At 34.4% G+C, this 2,825-nt stretch overlaps 1 protein-coding gene across 1 annotated transcript in view; it reads right to left on the bottom strand.

Moving 5' to 3' along the window:
- Positions 1-2,825, bottom strand: part of ARFGEF2 (ADP ribosylation factor guanine nucleotide exchange factor 2) — a 49,089-nt gene that overhangs the window by 20,670 nt on the left and 25,594 nt on the right. The window contains exons 15-16 of the mRNA XM_015822796.1: positions 1,999-2,110; positions 829-1,034 (exon numbers count right to left, since the gene is read on the bottom strand). Coding sequence (XP_015678282.1) covers positions 829-1,034; positions 1,999-2,110 — 318 coding nt within the window. The remainder of the gene's footprint in view (positions 1-828; positions 1,035-1,998; positions 2,111-2,825) is intronic.

Raw genomic sequence — 2,825 nt, 5'->3', positions numbered from 1 at the left:
ACTGGCAAAGAGAGTTTGGCTGGAAAGAAAAGGGAAAAAAGCAAGATTTTAGAATATTACATCTTTGTCTCTGTTACCCTCTTCGTATATACAAAATGATTCTTATTGAAAACACTCATTTTAAAAATGTCATTCAAACAGAAAAGTAGGAATTGTTTATTTATCTGTAACTAGAGGTTTTTCCAGGTTTTCTACCAATCTCAGCACAGAAAAACAGGAACTTGATAATTCTGAATGTCTACTATCTCAGTAATTCACCATAAGAAAGAACTACCACAATATATAAACAGAAAACCTCTAGAAAAATCATTTTTTATAGTTTGGCTTGCATCCTAGAATAACATTTCTGCTTTTAAAATATGTACCTAACTGAAAAAAAATGTAGTCTTAGCCTATTTTATTTTAAACACGTAGAACAAATTCTAACTTGAAACCTCCAAATGTCTTGAGAGTATACCACCCAAGTTGGCTAGAAGTTTGAGAGTTGCTGTTCTATCCATATCTGGAGGATGCCAGGTTGAGAGTAGCTGACAAATAACTTGTGCTTATTTTTTTTAAAAGAAATATTTTAAAAAGAAATACTTTGTGAAACTAGGTAGCAGGGCAATTGGCATAGCTAATCATCTCCTCAATTTTCTTTTAATGGAGGCTTTAAAAAATGCACTCAGTTGCATTATAACATTTACTATGTATTTATTCATTAGATTCCCTGTCTTGTGACTGATCTAAAGTCATCGAAGAGCTTCCATGAGTAGATCTACACTTTGTCTCCTGATCTCTTTCAGCACCTTAACTATTACACAGAGTACACCATATATCTCAAGTTACCCTTGATTGCATTCAATATATCTAGCAGCAAATTTTTCCATTAGTCTATCAATCTTCTGAGCTTCACCAGGTAACCGAAATCCTTCCAGAAATATGCGTAAAGCAGAGACAAAGTCCTTTCCACAGAAATCAAGCAGGTCTACGTAGGCGTACATCACCTCCTTGTTAAATTTGTTACTATCCCCCAGAAAATCTCCCACTTGGCTCTAACATGAGGAAAACAAAATGGAAGAAAGAGCACTATTAATGCTTCATTTTTAAAACTTTACTTTACAATCTTAGCTACTGTGTATTATTTTTATTCCTACTGGTACGACATATAATTAGAATACAACAGTACCATATTTGATTATTATTGCTATAGCAGTCGCCATTTGAAGGGCATCATGTGCTTTCTGGGGGAAAAAAGAAAGATCAACATCCAAGCATTACTAATGGTACTGCTTCTCAACACAGCTAAACAAAAGAAGGGAAAAGAATTTAGGTAAATCTGCCACAGTGTAGGCCAGGGATGTCTCCTCTGCTTTTTATTTGCATTCTATTATTTCTAAGTAAACAGTCGCACCATTTTAAACTTAATTGGCCGTCTGATTAAAAAGGCTATAAAATCAGAACAAGACAGCTCATTAACAAGCTCTAAGAAATCTTAGGTATGTGTGTTCTTTATGTAATTTATTCAGTTTGTATGGCTGCCCATCTCAACAAGTGACTGTGATGACCAATCATAAAACAAATTAAAAACAAATTATCAGAAAAGATACAAAAATTAAAATACATAAAACCCAAGGAAGGTATCATTATTGTTAAAACAACCATGCCCTTGGAGGCCACAGGTCCTGAAACAAATCAGGTCTTCAGTGGCCCTACATCTGATGCAGAGTGAATTGGAGCAATTTTTATCTTTTAGATGCTCAGCATGTTCCTCACAATGATTCTGTAAGTGAACGGCAGAGTAACAAACTCCATGGAGGGTTTGTGTGACTTTGTTGCCAAACTGGACATCAATGTTCTTCCAGTAAGAGGAAGCATCTAAATACAACTATTAGATATTTAGTCTAATATTTAGATTCCTTTATAACATGAAATACAAAAAACTGTGAGAATCACGTGAAGATGTAAGATGCAACTTGAAGAAACCCAGGGTTTTGTTAATGTAAGATTTAGCCTTACAGAACACAGGCGCTCTTCTTGATACAAAAACTGTGCTATGTCTTCTGCTGTTACTCCAAGCATTCCCTGCTCTTGCAAATATTGTAGTCCTCTCTTGGATTTCTTGTTAAATCTATTTGGTGCAGATAAGACAGAGAAAGCAGAGGAAAAAGTGTAAACTGCTTGCATTGTGACTCTTGTACTCTTGGTGCAAGGCTGGCTTCATGCAACAAGCTTAACAGAAGTAGGGATATATGCAGATATATGTGCAACATATTTAACTTATTTTTTGTGCCTTTGTTGACATATCATGGAAATCTAGACTAACATATCTGAGTTTATGATTCAAAGTGTTGAGTGAACTTAGAAAACTTAGAAAATGGGTTATGTACCATAGCACAGAAAGAGTCTTTAATATTAAAATGGTTCTACAAACTGCACAGATGTTATTAAAGAATTTTCCCACATTATTTTGTCCCCAGTTGATCAGAATGTATTATATAATTAAAAATACTGCATAATATAAATTATTCTTCAAACTAAGCTCAATTACTGTATTGAGAACTTCACCTACACATTCAGAGTTTTCTTGGCAGCAAAACAGAGGGAGTTTGCTATTCCCAAGTCTAGCCTATAGCCCTAATATCCCAGGTAGGTCTCCCATCCAACTACCAACCACATATAACCTTACTTAACTTCCAAACCCAAACAAGATTAATCAGATGCTGCCACCTATTTTATAAGTACAACTACATTTAAATATCAATATTGAAATCCTAATTTATATAGAAAAATATAGAAAGCTAGATGCAAACAATTAACAGTGTGGGATGGAATAATCTGAGATG

Source organism: Protobothrops mucrosquamatus, unplaced genomic scaffold (assembly GCF_001527695.2).
Source record: "Protobothrops mucrosquamatus isolate PMUCROS unplaced genomic scaffold, P.Mucros_1.0 scaffold1678, whole genome shotgun sequence".
NCBI classification, from domain to species: domain Eukaryota; kingdom Metazoa; phylum Chordata; class Lepidosauria; order Squamata; family Viperidae; genus Protobothrops; species Protobothrops mucrosquamatus.
Note: the sequence above shows the minus strand (reverse complement) of the source record. Positions and strands in the feature narration are given on the sequence as shown.